The sequence below is a fragment of the Gossypium arboreum genome, chromosome 13 (genome assembly GCF_025698485.1).
Source record: "Gossypium arboreum isolate Shixiya-1 chromosome 13, ASM2569848v2, whole genome shotgun sequence".
Classification (NCBI taxonomy): Eukaryota; Viridiplantae; Streptophyta; class Magnoliopsida; order Malvales; family Malvaceae; genus Gossypium; species Gossypium arboreum.
The window spans coordinates 1,982,975-2,007,895 of record NC_069082.1 but is presented as its reverse complement, the minus strand read 5'-3'; the positions used below and the strand labels follow the sequence as shown (position 1 = coordinate 2,007,895).

Sequence of the window (24,921 nt, the reverse complement as noted above, 5' to 3'; positions counted from 1 at the left end):
TTTTCATTAAAATACCATCGCCCTGATTGATGAACCTGAATCACACCAACTTAACTGGTTAGCTATAATCATATGTGAACTCAATAATATATACTATTTGATTATAACAACAAATTATAATGTGAGACGACAATTTAAAAGTAGGTGATCTATATTATTTATAGTCTGCAGAATTAAATTGAGCAAATTATTCAAATAAATACAGGGCTATTATGTTGTATTATATAAGTCCAAATGTAGAGATAGTTTGTTTTGGCTATAGCAATAATTCTCTCAGAATTAGAGATATGTATATGATTGACTGGACTGACAATGCATTTGAAAAGACTCAAACTGAATTCATCCTAAATTTGTTTACGGGTTTAATTTTCTATTTATGACATTAATGGTGTGACTTACCTAAATTCCGATAAGTGATAGACCATATGTGTATAACTTATATACATTGATGTATTGAAAACCAGAGCTCTAATAGGATTGAGCTATCATGTCATGGTATCACTTATAAGCATGGAATTTATTGCTCGAATAAAGAGTAATTGGTATCCACTTGCTAACATTGTAAAGATTATGAAAATGGAATATTGCCATGGATCACAGGTATGGGACGAATGACTATCATTATTGTTTTTAGGTAAGATCATTTTAATCGCAAAAGATATAATTGTGACCACGAAATAAAATTTTATTGAATTAGGTGAGCAAATTTAACCTAAAGGGACCAAAAACATCCTATATAAGGTAACACATATGGCAATGTCATTGGATAAAAGCTAAATACTTATAGATTTCATAATAGTATATAATAGGAAGTTCAACCATAATACTTTAGTGAATTACTTCGTTGCGATTAATAGAAGAAGAGTTGAAAGTTGATTAAAAATTATTTAAGTCCTAATTATATATGTTCAATTAGTCCATCCGTTAGCTTAATACAACTCTATATGGATTATATAACAAGAACTCTATAAAAGATTAGACTAAAACGATGAATTTGAAATAGATTGCATGATTTACTATCAACATTAAATGCATTTTCTCGAGAAGGCAATAGATAATTTAGAAATTAATTTAATTTGTTTGGGGTATTATTTATTGTGCAAAATTAAATAATTGAGTTTAAAGTGAAAATTAAATTAATTAATCATCATAGTTATATTTTAGTTGGGCAATTAAATAATTTTATGCATAGATTCTATTACAGTAAAGTCGTCATGATTGTAATGAAATTAGACGGATTGTTTAAGTTATTTAATTTAATTTAATTAATATTGAAATAATTATTTATTGATAAAAACTTTGTAATTGGCTTGGATAATTATATGATTTTTTTTTTAGATCAAGACAGAAGAGCAAATATAATCAAACCCAATACAAATTGGCACAAGGAGCCCAATATAAACATGCATGCCACGACACATTTACTCCTTGGTGCTACCAATGTGCTACTGACCTCCTCATACGGGAGTCCTAGGTGGACTAGTTTTTCTATTAAATAATTATTTTATTATCACCTAGTTCAAATTTAACTCTTGTGATTTTTCTTCTATATAAAGGGAATAGGGGTGTCGAAATTTGTATGCAACACTAAGGAGAAACTTTGTTAAATTTTAGTGAAATTATATGAGTTAATTTTCTTGAACTCAAATAAATTTTGTTTTTCTTGAGTTTTCTTTTTCTAAATTTGTGATATTATAATTGTAATCTTCTTGAAAACTATAATTCAAATTTGGAAGATTGTATTTCGGTTTGGTTTTAGCCTTGTGTTTGGTTTTTGAGTTAGAGCCTACTTTATAAGCATTCGAGAGTTTGAGAATAGTGGAGAAGATTACTCAATTGAAGCTTAAAAGATTTGGACTCTAGTTAGACTGTTTAACAAATTCAGCATATTCTTGAAGGCCTGACTTGCATTCTCAATCTCACCCAAAGCTTAGAAACATAGGTACATTAACTGATTAAATTTATTACTATAAATATCACAATAAATTTTTGTTTTATGCTAGGACTAAGTAGTGGAGCCTTGCCCTTGATTCTACCCTACCCTATTTTCTTGGGAGTGTCCAATGACTATGTCGTTTATTTCAATATTGATGGACCAACACGAGCATAACTGAGGCCTATTAGATGCAGTGGAATGTTGAGGGACAACAAGAGTGTGGTGTGATTATGCCAAAGAAGCTAAGTTATTTTCTGTCTAAACTGCTGATAAACTATAAAAGTAACATATCTTAATCTCATTCTTAATGCGTTTTTTAATGATTAATTATGCAAATTAGTGAATTTGATGCTCCTAATCCTTTAAATTCATTTTTCTAAACTTAGGAGAGCGTTTGGGAGCAAAAGGAGCGAAAAACGAGCCAAAATCGGACAAATAGAGTTGTTTTTAGGAGTCACACTGTAACACCCCCTAACCCCAAACTGTTGCCGGAATAGGGTTACGAGGCATTACCGAACATATTGGTTAATTTACAAACAATTCATGAATAAACAACAAACATATTAAAATTAAATCATTAAGTCTCTTTTATGAACCCTCAAGGCCTAAATCACGTATTATAAATGAATAGGGACTTACTCAAGTACTCCGGAATTTTTTTTCGTAATATAATTACTTTTTTATTTTTTTGTTTATTTATTTTATTATTATTATTTAAAAAAAACTCAATATAACCCCTTTAGAAACATCTAACCTTCCCTGCAATTTCAAATTTGCAACCAATTCAATACAAACAACAACTCAATAAATACAATCTTCATCCAAATTACATTCGTTTCATAACAATATCACTTGTCCTTATTTATCTAACATTATATCCATTCATACTTTCAAGTAGTATTTAAACATCTTAGTTAATTTCCATTCATATCATATATCAACTTATATTAACTTAACTAATATATTCATGAGTTAATACAAAACATAGTCATATAAGCTCCAATACATGCCATATAAACCATTTAAGGTATTTATAACAAAATCTATCAGAAAATCGAGATAGTGTGACTTGAGTGTGATGATCCAATCCTCTGACCCTCCCGTTAATCTACAAAGAGCAATAAACATTACAAGTAAGCTGACTATAGCTTAGTGAGTTCGTCGGCTTTAACTATAAATCTTACCAAATATTAGTTTTCCAAAATTCAAATCATATGGACATTTCAAGTAAGTTACTTTCATCCTGTAAGTCATAATCTCATTTTAAAAAAATTTACTTAATTGAGCTCAATATAAATAATGATAACATTACTTACATTTCTTTTTCCACACGTTACATTTACGACTTACCAACTTGTCCATTCAAGGAACGGCTTACGGATTTGAGTACATCATGATTTAAAGCCCGAAGTCTAGTTGAAGCACATAAGTGCTAAACGGAAGCCTGAAGGCTAACTGAAGCACACAAGTGTTAAACGGAAGCCTGAAGGCTAACTGAAGCACACAAGTGTTAAACGGAAGCCTGAAGGCTAACTGAAGCACACAAGTGCTAAACGGAAGCCCGAAGGCTAATTGAAGCTCATCAAAGCTGAACTGGAACCCCAAAAGGGTTAATTGAAACTCATATGAGTTAACAGAAGCTCGTAAGAGCTAAACGGAAAGCAAACACGAGAATTCACAACAAATGCTAAATCTCGGTGTACTTGGGTAATTTACCGTCAATTCATCTTTTTCACTAAACGATCGTACTCATTTCCTGCGTTCCGTTCCTCCAAAATACCCAGTTCAATTTTGTAACTTTTGTACGTAATTTACTTATTTTCAACAATTAACATACATATATATTAATCACCATTCATAAAATAATATTGAAATTTAATAATTTAACCGCATTTAACTTACCGGAACAATTTGCGATGAGTTGTAGAGATTTCTAGAACTATTCCGAAATTTTCTCTTTTCCTCGTTTATCCTCGATTTCTTGATCTATAATATAAAATTTTTCTATTTATTCATTAGTATTTATTCAAATTATACTCTAATTTACAGATTATGCACTTTTATTTTCGAAATTTCACTTTTACCCTAAAATTTACAATTTTACAATTTAGTCCTTGCTCAATTAACCCTCCAATTGAACTAATTTTTCTCACTTATCACTTTATTATATTACTTTAAACTACTTCATAACCTTTTAAATCATAATTTTAGCATTATACCTTAATTCCAAACTTTTTCACAATTAGGTCCTAAAATCAATTTCCACTAAAATTGCTTAATAAAATCATCATATAATAAGATTAAAACTTAAAATACATGCTAAATAATCATAAAATTACATAAATTATTCATTTAAACTTTCAATTTCACTCATAGAATCAAAAACAAATGAATTTAATAGTAGGACCTAGTTGTAAAAGTCTTAAAAACACAAAAATTACAAAGAAAAAGCAAGAATTAAACTCACATGATGAAAAAATATGAAAAACCAGCTTATTCCAGGCCTCCTATGGCATTTTTAGCTGATGATAAAGAAGAAAAATGAAGAAAAACCTAGATAATTCCAATTTAGTCCTAACTTCATTTAGTTAGTCTTGGCAATATTCCAATTTTGCCCTTATTTCACTAATTTCCTGACTTTTTCTCAGCTATTTCCGTCCAAAATATCTCCCTTGGGAAAATTTTCTCTTTAGGTCCTTCCTCATTAAACACGTAAGCAATTTAATCACTTTCACAAGTTTTACACCTTTACAATTTAGTCCTTTTTATTTAATTAACCACCCAAACGATAAAATTTTCTAATAAAATTTAACATTATATTATTAACACTCCATAAATATTTATAAAAATATTTTCGGCTCGGTTTTATGAGATCGAGGTCTCGATACCTCGTTTTCAACTTAATTTATTTAATAATTTCTCTTTAAATTTTAATTTCACCTAATTAAAATATTTCTAACATCTCTCTCACTTCTAAATTTTATTTTATTTTAATTTCCTAATCCCAGTCGTCGGATTTAGTGATCTCGAATCACTGTTCTGACACCACTGAAATTTTAGGCTGTTACACACACGACCTAGGCATTTCCACATGGGCTGGACACATGCCCATGTGCCAGCTCGTGTCGATTTTACACCCTGCTTCCCAAATATGCAGAAAAGCCCAATTTTCAGACTTTCTAAGCATTCTAAAGTCTATAAATACCAATTAGAAGAAGACATAAGGGAATCATCAGAGAAGATTGAAGAAAACACTCAAAGAACACCATCAGAATCAACTTGAAAGCGGATCTCCATCAAGATCGAAGATCTCCTTTTAATTTCTTTTGAAATTTTTATAAGTTTTTTTATGTCTTGTGGTTATTTTGACTTTGAAATGCTTTCATTCAGGATGAAACCTATGATGAATCCTTTTATTTAATGTCTATTTTTACGCGATAAATACTTGATTCTTGTTCTTAATTATGTATGATTATTTCTTGTTTTAATATTTCCGAGATATTATGTCTAATGTGCTTAATTCAATAGAGCAAAAGTCTTTGTTTAAGATTAGGTTTAGCATAATTGAGTGGAGTTGCATGCAATCCTAGAAATAGGACGACATAAATTAATCTATTGGATCAGAGTCAAATCTAATTGGGGAATCCATAGATCGAGGTAATGCAACGATAAGGTTTTAATTAGAAAGAGATTTCAATTAATCAACCTAAAGTTAGTTGTTCTTACTCTCGAAAGAGATATTAGCATTATTTAGGGATTTATACGGATCAAGACATAAGTGAATATATCACTTAATTCAAATTCATAATAATAGGTGGATTCTTTCCTAGGTATTGTCTATCCCATTGGTTAATATTCAATTATTTCCTTGATTCATTCTTTGTTGCGTTCTTAGTTAAATTAGTTTAGTAAATTTAGATTAACACATCTATCCAAATTGTCGACTAAATAATAGAAAAAGGGTAATTACTAATACTTTTAGTTCTCGTGGATACGATATTCGCTACTCACCATAATTATACTATTGTTAGATAGGTGTGCTTGCCTTTGTCTTATTTATAGTTAGTTCAGTGACCATCAACTACTTTGCAACTCTATGTCCTTCTCAATGGTTGTATAAGGCACCGTTGATATGATGGCTCACTTGAGTTGGAGGTTCGATAGTTGTTTGTTGTTTTGGGATTTATTAACTTGTGGAAAGTTATAGTTAGGTTCTTTAAAAAAAGGGTTGTTTGGTGTTACCATTGAGCATCAAAAGATTGTTGATGTGAAGTCCATCCTTAAGATTTGAGAATTAATTTAATCGATCTCCATTAAGTCTTTTGTGGATACTTCAATTATTGAATCAAATTGGCCTTGCAATTTTAGAGTGTTGAAGGATGGTGATGGCTTGGTAACATAAATGGTCTCTACTGTTGCATATTTGGCTTTTAATTTGGTGCTAACTTTTGTCTTTGAATTCTATTTTCTAGTGTTTTCAATGTTGTTTCTCGTTCTTGTAAGGTTGGTTTTATGTGTGGGTGATGTTTGCTTTTGGTTTGTTTCTAGTCTTTTGTATGGGTAGACTTTACCTTTTTAATTTTAATAAAATAATTTTGTTGAGAAAAAAAATGTCTTATTTTATAATAAAAAAAGTTAAAATCTTATTGAGCCAACTCAAACATTTTTGCATCAATTTTTCCAACAATTGGTATCAGAGCCTAGATTACATCTATGTTTTTCGGTATAAATTGCAATCAAAATTGATTTTTGCAACACCCAAAATTTTGGGAGTCGAATTTTGCAAAATTTTGATAAATTATCATGAGGTTTTCTAAAAATTAATTCTCATAAATCGAATTTAATATTGAAAATTAAACATATAGTGTTGATAAATAATTTTAGAGTTCTAGTACTCATTGGATTTTATATGGGCCAAGGATTTAACTGAAAGAAAAGGAAAATTGAAAAATCTTGAGTTTAAGAAGTAAATTATAAAAGGGGAAATAAAGAGTTTTTATGAGGTTATTTGCCCAAGAGTTTAATAGCTGTTTACCCAAAGTTGAATTCAACAATCGATCTTTTCCAACTCCAATAACCATGAACATATCAACTGAATGGTTAAATATATATTTGTGTATCAAACCATGAACGTTCCAATAACCCAATAAAAGAAATGGGTTAGTACTAGGCTTAACTTGCCTAGAGTTTGTTTGGATCAATCCTCGTTCAAGATATTTGCTCAAACACAGCTAGTAAATTAATGGGTTAAATCAATTTTTGGAGCCTCAACTTTGTCAACTATTCTCATATTAGGGCTTAAATTTTTTTTGCTCAACTTAAACCCTAAACTTAACCATTGTTCCTATATTGGGCCTAAACTTTTTTTTAAATGTTTAGGCGTACGACAAGTACGCAACCAATGGCCTTCAATAACATAAGTTACTCTACTTCTTAAAGTGTTCTATTAGGAATTCTTTTTCGTCTTTTCCTTATCTTTATTTTTCCACTTCTAATGGTGAAAAGAATTATTATGACCACCTCTTTGTCTATTATTATAGTTCCACCTACCACGTCCACGGTTACATCTTTAGGATTTATTATGTATTGATGCACCCACTTCAGGAATGGAGCAGACCTAGTAGGATGAGCTTCACGATTTTCATTAATAGCTTGTTATTTTATTCAAGCATAAGTAAACATTTAAAATCTTTTTCATGATAATGCTACTGCAAGAGCACATTTGAAAAATAAAAAGTTAAAAAAAAGTCTCTAACAAGTTCTCATTAGTAATATAGAGCCACATTTGAAGAATAAAAAGGTAGTGAAGACTTATACTCACTCACAAATTTTAAAATTTTTCAACTTCAAGTACATCCAATTATAATGAGCTTTAGATAGGAGATCTTGCAACTTCAAGTGTATAAAATCATCATATTCTGAAGGTCATATCTTTCAGGTTTAAACATTTGCATGAATAAAGCTCACATCTAAATATGTGTAAATTTAAATTTTTTTTTTCATAACCACCATCACAAATGCATGAATTTCAATTCAAAATCAATATGTTCATATTTTTGTCATGATTAGTTTCTGATTATAATAATCATGTTGCAATAAAATAAATCATTATAAAATATACCTGAAAATCTTTAACATCGTCTTCGTCACCTCGACAACACAATTGCAAACACTAAAATAACTTTACTTTCATAATAACATTTATAAATTAATAGCAAAAATAAATTATAAAATAATTAATACAATGCTTGAAAGTTATTTGATACACATTATACCAAATTTCAATATCACATATATGTTATAAAATCTCACGACGCTATGATAAAATATTCATAAATAATAATTCAATTTAAAGGATATAATACAATCATTCAACAATAACAAATTTTTTTAATCAATAATAGTAACATGTTAATAACATTTTCCATCACAATTATAATTAATTCCAAACATATTTAATAAACTTTAAAGTAATATATATATTCATAAAACAATTTTACCGAAAATAAGAAAACAGTGAAAAAAAACATACCAAAAAAGAAATATATAAATTTCTTAACATAAATCTTTGTTTTGACATCTTCGAATACTTGAGTGGTTAAAGGCTTAAATCGGCTTAAATCCCAAGCGCAAAGGTTCCAATCATGGTTACTTGCGAATTTGGCTTTCTTTGCTGCACTGTGGCAGCGATTGGTGATCTAAATATCTTCAAGTTCTGTTGGTGATCTAGCGATTAAAAGCTTGGCAATAAGGATTTATAGGTTTTGAATCCTTTTGGCGACACCTTGTTTTGGTTTTTTTTTTCTTGAATCCAGCTTCACATTGAGAGGTGAGGTAGGCGAGGGGCAATGGCTAAAGAGGACCGGGTTTAAACCTTTCTATATTTTTTTCTTCTTTATAGAACAACAATTTAAAAACTTCATACTAATAAGTTATAATACAAAATTCAATAAAGTGATAAATTTAATACAAAATTAAATAAATTTCAAATTTTAGTGATAAAATTCAATCAAATAAAATTTGTGTAACAAATCCAATCATATTCACAAAGTATAATAGAAAATATTAATCAAAATAAAGTATATGGACAAATTTCAACAATAGTATAGTGGTCAATTTGCATTTTAACCCTTATTTTTATTTTTTTAATCAAAATTTGTTGAGCATTTGCTTGTCTTCAATAGATTATAGATTATAAAGAAAATAAATATTAAGAAAACAATCCACATCATAATTTATCTTCTACATTAAGTGTCATTTAAAGCAAATATTATTACTAATAAATATATTATGATCAATACAGAGATCTGAATCTGTAGATTAGCTTACTTTTTAGCCTCTTTTTATTCAATATGAAAATTATTTAATAATTATCAGATATATTTTTTTTCTCTTTTTGGTACATAAAATTTAAAGCTTCGTACAGACAGACCTACTGAAAATTCTCTGCTGTTTTGCATCTGAAAAGTTTATGAAGTAACAGCCAAATAACATAATCCAACACTGTAAATTTTAAAATATGTATACATATATGAAAAGCACTCAAAGATCATAGCCAAAAACCCTAATAATTAATATTATCAACTATTAGAGGTTTTTATTAGGTTCTTAACATAAAAAAGTGAAACATTGAAATAAAATGGGATAATGTCACCTTCTTCGTAGAGATCGTCATACTCATGATCATAGAAATGATCGTATAGCTCATGGGGATTCAAATTTGGAATGAAAATTTAGCCATTTATTGCCGCTGCAGCATCATCAAGATTCTCATATATATCCAAGGGACTAATTGGTACATGTATGGTGAAGCAAAAAGGATGATCTTCACCATTAATATTCGATTGCCCTAAGAATGATACGTGAATCTTGATGATGCTCCATCCGCAAACAATGACTGTTGTATCACCATCATCAACAAGACCCTATGGTTAAAAAAATCCTAAACCCTAAATCAAAAACCTCATCTCCCAAGTGAAATACAAAAAAAGAGGGTTCAAAAGGTGGACGTGAAACAAGGAAGACCCCATTGTGTGATTATAAAAAAACACTTGAAAAATGAAGTTAAGAGCAAGAGGCAAAGTTTGAAAAGAACCCCAAGACCCCAAAATTAAAAGAAGATGAAAACAAAGGGTGAAAAAAGAGGATGATAGAGGAGAAGTGAGGGATAATGGAGGGTTTAGAGGGTATAAATAGATAATAGGAAAAGAGAGTTAATGAATAGGTTGGAAATGGTTGGTGAGTTTTGGTGCGTGTGAGAGAGAGACTTAGTCCCCACAACAGTTAAACATCGTAATCCTTTGTACCAAATTTACCAATACTTCTTTACTCTTTTCTCATACTCGGTTTTGCCAATAATTCCTCATTAGTCCATTCAAGAACTGGAAAATAAAAATAATTCGTCATTAATTAATATTATCCCTTAATCCAAATCATTAACATAGAAAAGATTTTCATCAGCCAACCAATTAAATTTTTAAAGAAAAATGCGAGATTCACAATTCTTTGTTTCATTTAAGGTGATATTTGTGTTTGTAGTGGTGGGTTCTTTGTCTTGGGGATGGTAACAGTATTTCGTCTTTGATAGTGTTTGCGTAATCACTGTTTTATTGTTCCAGAAGAATTATCTCAATTTTTTTTAATGTGCTATTTGGTATTTCATTGTCTTATTAATATTAATGATTATTTTAGAGAGTGATACGTTTTTTTGCAATTAAGTAAAAATAATATTGGCAATGAAATTAGATACAATAGTAATGCTATAAGGCGAGATAAAAAGAAAGTTAAACGCATCACATTAAAAATAAAAATTCTAAATTAATTTAGACATCATCAATGCATCTTTAACCGATTGAATTGAATGAATCAAAATCAATTCAATTCTACCATAAATTTAATCACTAATGCAACAGAATAGACTAAAATCATAGATTTAACTAATTCCATCGTCCATCCTATTCTAAACCCCATTAATGGTGATCTAAAGGGGATTTTGCATATGTTGCGTCCTCTACAAGCATTATTTTGATGAAGTGGTGATGGAATATAGGAATTGACAGGGCCCTGACTTGACCCTATTCAAATTATACTATCTATCTAGTTATGGGGGAAAAGCTTTTTTCTCTTTTCCTATACTTTCCTTCCTCAGCTACCTATTTATTACTTAGGGTTTTCTCTGCCACCTTCTTTCCTAGTTTTGTTCCTATCATTTTCCATTTTTGCTGCTTTTTTTCAGTCTCAGTTTTGTAAGTTCTTTACCATTTTATGGCACAGTTTTAAGTTTTCAATTACCAATTTACCATGTTTTAGTTTATGCATAAACAACAAATTGTACTTCGTTTAGGGAAGAAAAAGGTTAAAATATATCATAAATACTTCTATTTTTTGAAAAATTTCATTTTTAGACTAAATTCAAACTTCATCACCAATTGTTAATATTATTAAATTAGATGTAAACTGATTGTTTACTTACAAAATTTTTGCCTAAAATGAGTTCCTAAATAACAAGTATTTTGCTATCACATTCCTTAGTTAATCTAAACAAATCATCCAATATATAAAGGTTAAAAGACTTGTTGAAATACAATCAATTACATTAAACTATTAAAAAGATTTTCGGATAATCATTATGTCAGTAAAAATCTTTTAACAATCAAACTCCACTAAAAATCAAATTTTATATTTATGAAAACTTCAATTATATATTTAAAGTTTAATTCTCATCCTTGTTTAGTTTTAATTCTTACTAGAGAAGTCTTTATAGATGAGTTCAATTAAAGGATTAAATAAAATTATTTAAAATATCCGTTTATTTATATAAAGCAAGTTATATATTAAAATTTATGAATAGCTTTTAATAATGAAAGGTAGAATATATCATTCATTATGGTACTTAGATAAGTTATTTGCCATGCATGACAAAAATATTACATATTAAGTCATTAATTATGGTATTAAGATAGAATAATCTAAAAAATCCTGCCTTTTATCAGTAGAAACTAGAAAGGGATATGTTGCAGTTTTACTTAGTTCATTCGTGCCCAACTTATCCTCGTATGGACAAAAAACTGACATTGTTGTTTTTCTTTTCGATTACTGTGTGACAGTACAATAAAAATAATAGCAAGGGTGCTATGAGCAGTTTTGCTATTGCATCAAATAATAATAATAATAAATAAATATGAATATTAACTTAGTTGGTACAATTATAATTGTTATTGTAAGAGAACATAAATTTAAATATATTAAAACGTGTTATTTTATTATTTAAAGGTTGAGAAAGAACTATTAAATATTGTATAAAAACAAAGACTAAAATTATAATGCTACGCTCATATACATATTACATGTAAAATTATGTAAATAAAGATTGTTTCTTATATATGTAATAAAATAAAAGAAATAACTATATTTTGTAGTAGAAGCTGAAAATTGTGGCCTACCCAACTGAATACGAAATAATTAGAGACAAAGGCAGAAACGCGTGACAGTCTAACACACCAATGCTCTGCTGCCAACCATATATTCTCTCCTTTCTTGCGAAAAACCTTAAAACCACTTCACTCATTTTACATTTTCCAAATATATAAAAATATATAATTTTAATACTACTCATAATCTCTCTCAATCCGTAAATAGAGGATAAAAGCGCTTAAGTGTACTTAAATGTATTACTTACATCTTTCTACTCTAAAATTAATACCAACATCAATTAAGTTAAAACTCAATCAATAAATTTATTATTAAATTTAGGGTCATATATAATCTTAAATTGATTTAATATTATAGCAATTAAGAATTTTTATGAATGTAATGGTTACATTTTTATTTTAAAAAGAATCTATTATTTTTTCCTCAAATAAATAATTAAATATTTTTAAACATTTATTTAAAATGATTAAAATAACCTTTTAATTGGTAGATAATATGCATTTAAGTATGTTCGAATCCATGTTTTCGTACATGTTGTAATAATAACGATGTCAACTAAGCTAATATTATAATTTATATATATATAGGAGAAGAATTCACTTATCTTGACATAAAACTAATATAATTTTTTACAATTGGTAGTTTAATAATTAAACTGTTCAATTTATTAATACAATTATACTTGTCCTACATGTAAAATTTAAAATACGGGTTGAATTTAATTAAGGGAAAGACAGTTGATGCAGATAGGAGAATATGAATTAATTTTTCTTCTTTTTTTTTTATCATATTCTAATAATTTAATTTCTTCACCTTCCAAAATAAATGTGCCCATTTATTTTGTTCCATCAGTGGCTAAACAGAATATAAGCTACTGGGAGAATCAGGCATCACAATTTTGGCTAAAGTTATTCAATTTAGTCATAGTAATATATACAAATTGTTCACTTAACCACAATCCTTTTAAACATTGATTAAGGATGTAACACCCAAATAATTTTTTTTAGTTTTCTGGATAATTTTAGTTCATGTACTTTTCAAATTTTGAAAATTTTGTACTGAGCCAAACAACAATAGTTAAATTCGTTTTGTTAAATTCAATTGCTAGTCCTGTACCATACATACAACTATAAATTTAGTCCATTTTCTCTAATTGGATCATTCTAAGCCCCTGTACTTTTCGAATTTTAAAATTTTAGTCTTGATGCAAATTATAGTCGTTAATCCATTAACTGGATTTTTGGTGAAGAATACGTGGAAATAATAAGTTGACATGATATTGGACGTATGATAATATACTTGGAGCATCATATTTTGGAAATAACAGAACTTTGCTTGACGAATTTAACAGTTATTGTTTGGTGAGGATTGAAAATTTTAAAATTTAGAAAGTATAGGGTCTAAAAATGACCAAATAAAAGTACATGGATTAATTCCACAACTTTTGCAAAACACAGAGACTAATAGCAAAATTTAACCTTTTAAGAATTTAATCATTCTACTTTTTATATTTAAAAATGTAAGTCGATCGAGATAATCCAAGAAGTATTTTTTATTTACTAGTGAACTTAAGGAAAAAATTTAACAACATTAACAATCATATTTGAATTTTGAAATTCAAAAGTATAAGAATAAATTCCTAAAGATTAAAATAGGACTAAATTTCAAATGTAAAAACCTACATAAACTTAAAACATATTTTAACCTCTGAAATAATTATCCATCTATACATTTTGTAAGAAAAAAGGTTGATTTGATTTAATTAAGTAAATCAATAACATCATTATCGAATTAGTATAATTTTATATTGATATATTACATATACAAATAATTATATTAATTTAATATAAAATAAATATATATATTTATTTATTTAAATATATATAATTAAATTAAAATCAAAATTTCATATATAAATATAAATTACAAATTAAAATTTATATATCAAACTACGTATTAAATTAAAATTTATATGTAAATTTAATATTTTTCTTCTAATATAATAATAATATATTAATTGCACAAATCAAAGGTGAATTTATTCATTGTATGAACTGAAAAGCTTGGGAACACATCGTGAAGTCCTTTGAACTTGTTTTCCTTTGTGGAAAGTGGAGCCCTAATTTGAGCAGCTCATATTTCGAAGAGAAAAGAAAATGTACCTCCCTGATCTCATCCATCACCTGACAAGCGTATATGACCTTTTCTTCGACGAGTAAATAAATGCATCAAATCAACATGGAACTATTTGCCTGGATCAAATCCTTTAGTTATAATTGTTTTAATATCACCATCTTACTTGATGGTGTATTAACACGCTGGTATTTATATTTAATTTAATATTTGAATTTAATTTTAATGTTTAATTTAATATTTAAATTTTTTATCTCAAATAAATATTTAAATTTAAATTTAATATTTAATTTTGTACTTGAATTTATTTTTGTCGGGTATGCTATTAGAAATTGAATAATTTTTATGGGCTTATTACTTAATTGCTGTAGTTACATCTCTTTGTATTTTGGCTTGGTGATTTACTTTTTGGATTGGAAGTTCTTATGCTACCATTGTATGGATTGATATGGTGATCACATTAGTAGGAATAAACTTTTTAAGATTTGAGCTCTTGAATACTGTTGAAGGTGTTGTTTTGGGAAGGACGTTCTTGTTTTGCAATTACCATATGAGCTATCGTAAGGAGTTGTTGTTCAGGTGGTGTTTGTTGTCAATTAAGTGTTTATTGGGTGTGTTTTTTATTTTAACACTTTTAGAGGTATTTATGTTTTTTATTAAAGCATGCGTGTTAAATATTTATCGAACCACGCGATGTTTAGCTTAAGTATCAAATTGAACATTGAAATCAAATTTAAGTACCAAATTAGAAAAAAAATTCAAGTATCAAATTGAACATAAAACTAAATATAAATACCAAATGATATATTAACCCTATTTCTATGGACCTTACATAAGAGGTTGTGCTTTGCATGGCATCATCATCAATAAACATCACAAAACATTGATCGCCATCAACAATATCATTATTATATATATATTCGAGCATGTGATCACGTCCTCCATCAATACAGTGATACTTACTAGAATTAAACAAATCTTTTTATTTATATAATTAGACGAATTAGAGAATTCATGGTAAAGAGAAATTAAATAACATAAAAAAGGGAGATGACCAAAAGGGAAATATAATGCAAGTGGTTTGTTTACCTCGATCCACAAGAACCCCACAGGCCACAGTTATTAGGTTTTCAAAAAAGCTGTCATCTCCATCACTTAGATTCCCTTAACTCAACCACACCCAAATCCAAGTAATTAATAAAAGCAATCCTTTTACTCAGTTTCTCTCGATCGTCTCTCCTTGATAAGATGTCATTTCAAGTGGCATTGGGAAACACGTCTTCCTACAAATCCTTCTTTGTTTTTCTCATATGTTTTGCTTGACATTTATACAATGAAATTTGAACACTAATTAACACAACATGCTTTTCTCGTATTAAGAGAAATAAAGAGATGTATTTGTGGTGGATAAAGAGAGGACTAAGAACGTTAGAAGCAAAGAAAGAGGACATGGATGGGTAGCGTGTTAAGTTGGAAGAAAAGAAAGATGGCAGGTAAAAGAATTTAGGGGGGTATAGGAGGAGTAGGGCTGAGAAATGTTTGGGTTTTCTATTTGGAGAAGGTAGAATAAGGGTTGCCATTTGCCAATGGTGCTTGGAATTTCATATGTAAATCTAGCAACGTCAGCTGAATTTCTGGGCAGCTGTCTAAACCATCTACAAAATTACGGCTTATAATTATTGTACTTGTGTAAAACAAAGCTAGGTACATGATGAAAGAAAAGGGGAATTCTAATTTGTGGCTTAAGAAACAACTAAGAGGTATACATTTCGATTTGATCCAAGTATGTGTAATTGGTGTGGCAAGGAGACCGAGACTAGAATCATGTATTATTTTCGTCTTCTTTGGTGAGACGTGTTTGGTACAAAATCTGGGCATGGTGGGGTCTTTATGGCTGTTTACGAAAAGGTCTCTACGAATATTTATGGAGGAATGCTTTCATTTTCCACTTTCGGGTACTTCAAGGCATTGGTGGCTGACTTGTTGTGTGGCGAGTTTGTGGTCGCTTTGGCACGAAATGAACAAGTGTTTGAGAACAAGGAGAAAACATTTGATGAAATTATTTTTCTGATTAAGCTTAGGTCCTTATTCTGGATAAAAGCTTCATTAGTAACATGATCTATTTGTAAGGCTATGTGGTGGGAAGATCCCTATGCTTGCTTGCACTCTTCTTGTTCAAATAATAAGTGTTCTAATGTTCAATGGTCACCTCCTGCAGTGGGATATCTCAAAGTTAATGTTGACGATGCCTCGAGAGGATATTTATGTCAAGCCGGTTGTGGTGGTGTTCTTAAAGACAAAATGGGGAAGTGGATTGCTTTATTTTCTGAACCCCTTGCTGCAATGTTGATTTGGTTAAGCTTAATGCCATTAAATTAATTTGATTATGAGACATTAAGTCGATTGATCGATTGGTCGATTCGATTAAATTAAATTAATATTGGTTAAATATAAATAACTAAGCAAACTGATATTTTAACTGATTACTCATCCCTATTCCATACAATAAAGACCTTTTGCTAAGGCATGAATCTCACATAAATGCAAAGTAGTGTGCAATCAAGTATTTGTTTAAATACATAGCAAAGGACCTTATAGACCAGTTGTGCTCTTAAATGATAGTCATTGAAAGAAAAAATGACGATAATAATGTTGTTGTGGATGAAACGAGAACCTATTTAAGCTGCAGATATATTGGACCGTCTGATGCATGTTAGAGAATATTCGAGTTTCTTATCCATTTTAGAAACCCATGAGTAATGAAATTCAATTTCCATTTATCGAATCAACAACCGATAATTCTGAGGGATATAGATATCGTAGATGCATGCATTGATATGTCCTATATATGAGATGATTGTCGAGTTTTTACGCTTTCAAAGAACACGTTAATGAGCGCATTAGACAAATTGATTTAAAAGAGAAAATGGGTAGACTTCAATAAATGGGTTCTTAGTGTGATGTTATTTCTAGAGATAAGGATGATGCTTAAAGGTTGAAATTCCCAATCAATTTCCAAGTGACCCGGCCCAAGAAAGGACATGCTTAAAACAATCTATTCTAATTTTTCGACCATAAGATACAATGAAAGTTATTTAACTGGAAGGGAAATTCTAACACCTTTAAATCAGGTTGCTGACAACATTGATAATTATATATCATCCATGATTGAAGAAGAATCAAGAATATAGATGAGTTTCGATGAAATTTGTAAGTCCTCCGTGGAAGATGCAGAACAAGAGCTAATGTTGGAAATTAAATGGTGTCAAAAGAAAAGACTTACTGCAAAATTATAAATCAACATAAATGGTGAAAGCGAACAATATAAGCCAAGCACTTTGGTAGCTAATTTGGACTGCCACACATTTTGCTGGAGGATGAAGAACTTCATGCAATGAAGAACTCAACCATTGGACCTTCGGTGGATGAAGAAAGGAAAAAATTTAAAATTTTAAAGAAGACAAAATAAATCTTGTTGAAAGGAATACAAATAAAGTGTCATACTCATGAACTCATCAACTCATCATGAATGATGCACTTGATTTTTGTTCGTACTTTAGTTATTCAATTGCTAATGTTTTACCTCATGTTGAAACAATTTGTTACTCTCATGTATAAACAAATGTTCACATAAATTTTGGGACAATAGTCTATTTTGATCTCTATGATCAGTTTCTCTATAAGCAAATGATTCTCAAAACATGTTTTAATACGTTCAAAGTAATGGTAATCGAATTTGACTGCTTAGAGCTTAGTGATCGACATGTCTTTATCATATAAGGTTTATCTTTATTCTTATCCTTTAAGCCTTTATTCTTATAATTTATCTACTGAATTTTCTTGGTTTATAAAGTTTTATCTTCGAATAAATTTAAAGGTATTTATCTAAGATTATTATGCACTAATTTGATGAACTTATATCTTTACAAAATCTGCTAAGGGAACTGCAATATTTTGTATATAAATAGGCAGCACATATGCTTGATTCGACAAACCTTTTGAAGAGTGTTGATATATTTGTTAGGCTTTTGTTTGAATTTTGCACTTAGTTTTTAAGGCTTTCTTGAAGAGATTATATTTGATTGTAATTGAGATTATTTAGGTGAGTAGTTGTAATAAGTTTAGACTATCTATTAGGGTTGTACTTGTTTCTTGTGTAAGGGTAGATTAGGCCAATAGATTTTTGAATTAATTGTTGAATAAACCATTCTTTATGCGAGGCTCCACAGAGTAGGAATGTTTCTAAATCGCGTTAACACAAAGAGCAAATTGAGACTAACAATTTTTATTTAATAAGATGTTATTTAAAATAAAAAAGTTAAGGTTAATGAATAATATTAACAATAACAATAATAAATATATATATATACCAATAAGTGTTGGGTGCAATGATAAGGAATATTGTATCCCCAAAAGGAGTATAAGTTTGAACCTTAGAGACAATAAGACAATATTATTGAGAGAAGCAACCATGAACCTTAAATATAAACTGTAAAATGGACATGAAGAATACAAATAAAAAAAATATATAAAAAAAATTAAAATTCAAACCCCATATAGAAATGTTGTATTCCTAGCTAATAATAAGGCTTAACTCTCAAATTGGTACCAAAATTATATCATTTTTCTTATGTTGGTAATTTTTTTTAGTCACAAGTCATACTTAACTACATTTTTTCTGTGCCAATTATGCAATAATAATATATAGAAATTGAAGAGCATAAGAAATTTCATCTACTAGTACTACCTGTTCCTACGACTCTTCTCTTCTCTGCCCATATGCTTCACTCAGTCTCACATGGCGTTACGTGCAGTGCAGGCAACTGCAACTATTAAGACTTGCTTTTTATCCCCACATCTTTTGTTTACATTCCATTTATGTCTAAAATGGATTTTGGATTTGGAGGTCAAACCTGGGTTTAAATATGTGTGAAGTCTTTATACTCTTTTAAAATTTTAATTTTAATTTTATACTTTAATTTTGAAACCTTGAGTTCTTATATATTCTTTTATTCAAAAATTTTAGCCCTTTCATTAACTTCCGACCCATTTTACCTTTAATTGTTAACGCGACAATTATTTAAAAAGCAGAATAACTTTTATAGTCCTCATCCTTTATAATTTTTATCAATTTGACCCTTAATCTTTAAAAACACAAAAAAAAAAATTCTTAAAAGATTAAAAATATTAGGGAATAAAGTTAAACCTTTTCAGAAAATTTTCCTCGTTCTTATCTTGAAAATATGTAGACATTTCCTCACAAAATCCTTCAAATTGCATCCGATTCAACCTAGGTGTTGTAGACATTTCCCCATTTTCTTCTTTGAGTATTTTGAATTTCCCATTTTTTAAAAAAACTCATTCTTCATCGAATCATACGAATCGATCTAATAATGATGGAATTGAATTCCTATTCTATTTATTAAATCACATAAAATTTTATCCAACTCGATATACTATATAAATGAGGAATGTATGAAATATGAAATGTATATCAACAGAACGGAAGAAAAATTATACTCAAATTTTAATTTAAGGGTGACACAAAATCTTTAATACAGACATAAATATGAAATAAATATTTTAAAGTTTTCTATGCATTCAAAAGATTTTACACTAAAACAGGTAAATGGAAAATAAAAATAAAAATATAGCAATAAAGCTGCACAATGATTCCAGAAAAACTTAAAAAGAACTGAAATATTCTATTTATTTTTATTTTTATTTCTATTTTCTCACTTCAATGATATGAATTACAAATTGAAAATGAAATGAATTAAGGACCATGTTTTATCCAATCATTTACATAAATGCCAATGGCTCCATGATTTGTAAGCTGACAAAGAATCAAAGTTGAGTGTGAAAATATTACATAAAACCTGAATCAATTTGTACATGTTCTTTCTTTTTTCCCCCTGTTCTTTGTCATTTGTTATTTTACCCTTTTCTTCTTGTTTTACATCGTAATGGTCGGAATGGCGACCACAACTCCGTCTCTGTAAGCTTGGGGCTCCGTAATTCTCAAAGTTCCAGGATGATGCTTACCTTGTTGTTTGGCTTGATGCTGAGACCAGTAAGCATGAGCAGCCATGACCCGATCCAATAGTTCTTGGGGTACCGGTTCCCCTCGTCTTTGCTGCGGCGAAATTTTTGCTGTGTGAACCAATGTTTTCCATTTATCCTGGTGACAACAGTGACATAGTTTAGTAACAGCCAAAGTGACTACTTCTGACAAGATATACCAGTTGTGTAAAACACATTAAGAGAAGAGATTAGTGAATCGATATAGCAACTTATTATCTCCCAGCTCATTTTTTACTTTCCGAATGATGCCCCCGGAATCTGCCATATTGGTTACCATTCATGGTGATTCCTGTTCATCATCGATTTCCTCTTCATAACAAGCCAAATAGTTAAAAGGGAAAAGGCTTTTACCTTCAGATCCACATAAGTTCGATGGTCAGCATTCTCAAAAGCTCGCAATTTAACATCCCGCCACCTGCAGATGCCGGAAGAAGAATGATTTCAAATTCTTGATATCATTTTAAGCTGCATCCTCTTCAATGAGCCAATCGAAACAAGAGAAACAATTGCTTTTATACCTTCCGGTTCCGAGCTCCTCAACAGCCTGTACCAATGCTTCTACTTCTGACACGGAAAATGGCCTCCTGGTTCTACGCTGTGCAAGCTCAGATTTCCGAATTTTCTGGTTGACAGGGACAACAGCTAGTGCCTCGACATTCATCGCTGGAACTGGAACCAGAGCTCTAGACTCTGACAGATTTTGATAGGTTAGCATGTCAGTTTGGGACAAAACGTGTTCATAATTACTATCCACAGGTTTTGCTGAATTGGTCAGTAAAGGTGGGTCAGGTGTGGCAGCTGAAATCCCCGTATCTAAGGCTGGTGTGACTACTAAAGAGCTGGAAAAAAAGCACTAATTAATCGAAGATACAAGTAACTCATAATGTATTCACACGAAACAATGAGATTTAAACCAACAAAGATGTATCACAACCTATCATGGAACAAAAAAAAAAAAAAAACACCTTGTTAAATTTTGAGGGGCAGAGCCACGTGGCAACTGTAGAGGGGGTTCTTCGGAGCATATAGGTCGAGGAGCTATCACGGGACCAGGCTCCAAAGTGAAACCCAGAGCATCCAAATTGTCTTCAGATGAAATACCGGTTTGTAATAGAGTTCGACTGTCATCTCTCACTTTCTTCCCTTGAAGGAGTACCCCAACACGGATTCTACCTCCAAGTAAGGCAGTCACCGCCTCCATTACAGTCCTCTACTCACATTTAAGTATCACTAATATTAGAAGTTTTGCATTAATTAAATGAAAAATATAATAACACAGCATTTCAATACCTTCAATGAACCAACAGTTGCAGTTTCCGGAACCTCGATATAAAGTTCTGGTATCCTAAAGGACTTAATGCTGAGTTTCACTGTACAAAAAAACAAAGCATGAGTAAGACATTCCACAAAACCTCGAGTAATTTGCAACAACACATAAAAAATGTTCATACCATGAGAATCATCAGACTTATGGGATGCTTGATGACCTGTAAGCAAGGAGGCTATCTCACATGCTACACAGCAGAACAAAATAGTTTAGTGAGAACAGTTGACATCTCAATCTTGAAACCTATAAATTATAAGATAATTGCAGTAGGAAAGCACCTCCATGCGACATTGCCACCGAGCGGCACTTATTTTCGTTCGTAACTTTCTCAGGTGAATTAGAAACATTTTCACTACCGATCCCCCCATCAGAAGTTACTATTGAGCTACAGTCAAAGAACTTCCTCCTTTTATAAAGTGTGTCATATTGACATTTGTCATAGTTATAGTATGTCTTCCGCTTGCGATGTAGAGCCTTTATTCCTCCATCTAGAAATATAAAGAAACACAAAATCACCAAGAGGATAATTCATGAACATCAATGTAAGATTTAAATGAACTACAGTTACAAACGGCAAATATAGAAAGAAGCATGCTATGAACTCTAAAACCATTCGAAACACTTACCAGCTTGAGAATCTTCAAAATCCTTCAACTTTGGAGCGGCTTTCCAGTATTTGGATGTTAGAAACTTCCTTATTCTTCGGTCTTCGATAAGTGTTGCAGGCCTAGAAACCTTAAACCTGTTGCTAAGTTTATTAAACCTAGAAAATTTTTCATCATCATCTCTACTACCTAACTTAATATCATTCCTATGCCTTGAAAAAGAAGCATTAGGAACAGAATCACTATGCGATAGCAATTTGACATCTCTATCAGAATTAATGGGTGAAGGAAATGTCATAGACAATTCTAATGGATCCATTGTGAGGCAATTATTAGCCTCTATCTCTCGTTTAACACCATTCTCACTGATATCATCACACAAATCCCCAAAATCAGGGGAGCAACCATCTAAATTACCAGTAAAGCTCCCATATCCTACATTGCATTTCCGAATTGTATACATTAAATCATCATTAATTTTCTCTGAGCAAGCAGGAAGCGCCTTTGTCAAAGTAGGTTCCAGAATAGCATTGTTTTCAGAATGTTTAGGTTCCTTCGAATTGTCACTGTTTTCAGTGGTCCAATCAGAGGTAACAACACTCGCATCACAGCTTACATGCTCGACGCATTCAGTTTTCAACGGTTTATCATCGTATTGAGTTTCCAGTTTAACATCTTTAACTACAGAAACATGATCATGTCCTGCAGATGCATTGCTAGAAGCAAAGCTTTCACCCGCCTCCAGCAGCTTCCCAGCTAAAGAAGCTAACAATTCAAATGCGCATATTCGACTATCTTCAACCACCCTCTTAGTCCGGTCCCTCTTCTGAAACCCCAGAAAAAAAAACCCATCATTTTATTAATCAAGCTGGAACAAAATTCAACATGATCAAAGCTAGCAGAAAATCAAAAGAAAATCCTTAAATGATACAAAAAAGGCATACCCGAATCGATCGAGGGGCTCGAGGTACATTCGAGACACTAAAGGCATTAAATCCATAATCTAACCTCTTCTTAAACACCATATCTCAGGCATGTATGACAATCCAACTCATCAATCAGAAAGATAATTTAATCTCTCCAGATTCAAATTCTCTGTATGTAAGCCAATCCAAAAATGAAAAACAGAGCATATATCAGCACAATTACAAAGATAATCGCAAAAACCTTATCATTAGTTTACAGAAAGGAATCAAATTATTTGTCTTTGTCAATGAATAATCAGATCAGCAGATCTAGAAGAGGAGAAGAAAAACATTAACCCCAGAAAACAAAATTAAAGAAAACTGAAATCAAATTGCCAGAGTTTAAAAATAAAATTAAAAGAATGAACCAATCAGTTCAGATATCAAAACCCAAAAGAGTACACAAGAGAAGATCATAGTTGCATTAACTTTGATTAAAAAAAATCAAAATTCCGTTAAAATTAATTTACTAAAGTAGCATTAAATTGCTTGAAAAACTCTCCAAGTCAATCGAGAACTTGAATCATTAAACACACAACAAAATCCCATAAACTTCGAAATTGACCTCGAGTTTTAAATCCAAAGACAAAACCCAGAACAGATCTCGATCCAAAAGCAGTTGAAATCGAAATTCACTTGTGAAAAACACAATTTGCTTCATCATTTGGCATAATTCAATGGAATAAAAGAACTCACTCCCACGAAAAAAGGAAGAAACCAAGAATTCAAGTAAAAATAAAAACCAATAGCTCACCTTTTAAATTGAAATGATGTCCAGTTTCTTAAATCTCAATATACATATATACAGAAAAGAATTTTTTTTTTTTAAAAAATGAAAATTTTCCTGAGAAAAGTCCTTGAAAAAATAATTGAGAAACATAGATAAGGGATTTCAAAAAATCCCAAACTTAATTCTATTGAAATTCATTGAAACAAGATCCATTTTTTTTTTTAAAGATTTAAGTGGTTTCGGATGTTGAAGAAATTTTAAGACAAAAACCCCTTAAAGAAAACCCACCAAGAAAATAAATAAATAGAAGACAAAGTGCTTAAACCCATATAACTTTGACCACAAAACCGGATCGACCGGTGAATTAGAGATGGTTTACCGGCAATAGAAGGTAACTAAAGCCCCTCCCCTTCGTTCTAGTTGTGACCGGTTCTTAATTCCTCTTTGAATCTAAAAATCAGATAGCACTTCCACGTGGACCAATCATGATTTTAGAAAAAGAAAAGTTTATGATATTTATTTTTCATTAATAAAAATTGAAATAATGTTTTAAGACCCATATTTTCCGTTAGATGTTAATATTGTAAGAAGTAATTTGTATGGAATATTTTAAGGGTAAAATTTTAAAATAGTCATTTTTGTTTATCTCAAATTACATTTTAGTCATTTACGTAATTGCGTTGTAGTGTTTTAGTCACTGAGCCATTAAT

General features: G+C 30.2%; 1 protein-coding gene across 2 annotated transcripts; it reads right to left on the bottom strand.

The window, feature by feature from the left end:
• Positions 1-20,185: 20,185 nt before the first annotated feature.
• Positions 20,186-24,508, bottom strand: LOC108464355 (telomere repeat-binding protein 4-like). 2 transcript variants are annotated; one of them, XM_017764622.2, is made up of 10 exons: positions 24,236-24,508; positions 23,461-23,611; positions 22,538-23,342; positions 22,190-22,399; positions 22,036-22,098; positions 21,875-21,954; positions 21,550-21,794; positions 21,103-21,423; positions 20,936-20,999; positions 20,186-20,681 (listed from the first exon to the last, which is right to left on the bottom strand). In XM_017764622.2, exons 2-10 carry the CDS (start codon positions 23,539-23,541, stop codon positions 20,457-20,459), a joined length of 2,094 nt encoding a protein of 697 aa, XP_017620111.1. In that variant the 5' UTR covers positions 23,542-23,611; positions 24,236-24,508; the 3' UTR covers positions 20,186-20,456. The 2 variants fall into 2 exon arrangements, with proteins under 2 accessions (XP_017620111.1, XP_017620114.1); XM_017764625.2 differs by having other exon boundaries at positions 22,538-23,339; positions 24,236-24,502.
• Positions 24,509-24,921: the final 413 nt, after the last annotated feature.